At 40.3% G+C, this 1,673-nt stretch overlaps 1 protein-coding gene across 1 annotated transcript; it reads left to right on the top strand.

Moving 5' to 3' along the window:
• Positions 1–329: 329 nt before the first annotated feature.
• Positions 330–1,118, top strand: LOC149200573 (protein VACUOLELESS GAMETOPHYTES-like). Its single transcript, XM_089400986.1, has one exon. The coding sequence runs from the start codon at positions 330–332 to the stop codon at positions 1,116–1,118; it is 789 nt and encodes a 262-aa protein (XP_089257112.1).
• The last annotated feature ends 555 nt before the right edge of the window (positions 1,119–1,673 follow it).

The following is a 1,673-nucleotide window of genomic DNA, read 5'->3' as shown; positions in this document are numbered from 1 at the left end:
TGTCGTTATCCACCCATGATTCTGATTGAATTGACTACACATTAAAAAGAGAATCTAAGTGCACCCAACTCGGATGCGGATGCCGCAAGTTTTTCCCGACATCACATTTCTTTAGTAGCTGAATTTAAAAGTCTACTTCTTTATTCTTTCATCTTTCTTTACTCGTCCAGCCCAGATGAAGCCTGGAAATTTAGTCGTCCTCCCACTTCCTATTAATAAAGACAATGCAGGGCTAATTCTGGCCCAGCGGCTTCAGTCTTATTTTCGTCTGCGGTTTGCTTGACAGAAATTTTGCCCGTCTTTATTGCACCTGCGCCTGCGCCTCCTTCATGGCGGAGTCGAATCCAAAACCAACAGCCGGAGATAATATTGAACAGATGAAGGGAGGGCAGGCTGTATTGTTTAACGCTACCCGCCATGCCCATGAACTGTGTCGCTTGGAGGGCCTTCCGGCATACAAATGCAGCGGATGCAAAGAATATGGGGGCAACATTGCTTACAAATGTAAGCTTAACGATTCATCGTCATCGTGCTGCGACTTTACTCTGCATGAGGTTTGCGCCACCTTTCCCGATGCCCTCCAACACCCCTTTCGCGGCCATGTTACCTTAAAATTTCGTCCCAAATGGCTTCGAGGGGATCGTTGTAATGCCTGCTGGGATGTGATAAAAGGTTATGTGTTCCAATCTGAGACACAAAACTTAAGGCTTCATCCCTTGTGTATGGCACTCCCTAGTATACTTGACTTCAGTGGGCACGCAAATCACAGACTGAAACTTGTGATGGGTGATTTAAAGGGGAAAGCAAACACTTGTTTTGCCTGCCATAGTCACATCGATTCCGCCAGTTGGAGATATGGGTGCGAGCAGGTGGAGTGTAACGTGCACGTGGATGTGTGCTGCGCCAAAAAAGACATGCTTGGTATTCACACAGTTGCACCTGTCAGCCGCAGCAAATCACCTTTGCCAACTAACGGAATCGTCAAGCCCTTCGTTAAATGCTGTTGCCGACCAGCTTTAGTAAAAGTAATCGTTAAGTCCTTCGTTAACTGGTTCGCTAAAGGCTTCATTAAATGCTGTTGTAAGTGTGTCCACTCTGTTCTCGACGATGACTCATGAAATGAATAGTATTTTCAAATTCCCATGGCCAGATCTCTCACCTGGTCATCAGTTTTAAGGGTGGTAACAAAATGAACAATAGATTAGAATTTCCATGACCGCATCCATGATATGGCCATCAATTTTAGGGTTTTGTTCGTCATTTTAGGTTTTAGGTTGTCACTTATTATTATTATGTAATAACAATTTATGTAATATTTCCTTTCAGATTAATAAAAGTGCGTGCTTAGATCAATATTAATATTTTCATGTAGTTGAAGTGATGATGATAAGAAGGTTATGGTAGTGAATTACCGGAAAAGCAAATTCAGAAATCAATTTTTTTTTTTTTTTTTTTTTTTCTCGCAGAATTTTTTTGTTATTTATTATTAAAAAAATAAATAAGCTTTGGAAAAGATGGATGAGATAATGATTTTTTTTGAATTGAATAGTATTGTGATTTGCCTTAGTTGTTTCTAAGCTTAAGATCAATAAAGGGTGGTCTAAAGATATTAAATGTAATATTGAAGTTAAGTAAGGGTGTCCCCTTTCCTCTACTTTTTTGTTATTTACATC

This window comes from Pinus tabuliformis, chromosome 2_1 (assembly GCF_031772625.1).
Source record: "Pinus tabuliformis cultivar Carrire ecotype Pingquan chromosome 2_1, CPIR1, whole genome shotgun sequence".
In the NCBI taxonomy this organism is placed as follows: Eukaryota; Viridiplantae; Streptophyta; class Pinopsida; order Pinales; family Pinaceae; genus Pinus; species Pinus tabuliformis.
This window is presented reverse-complemented; position numbering and strand designations above follow the sequence as displayed.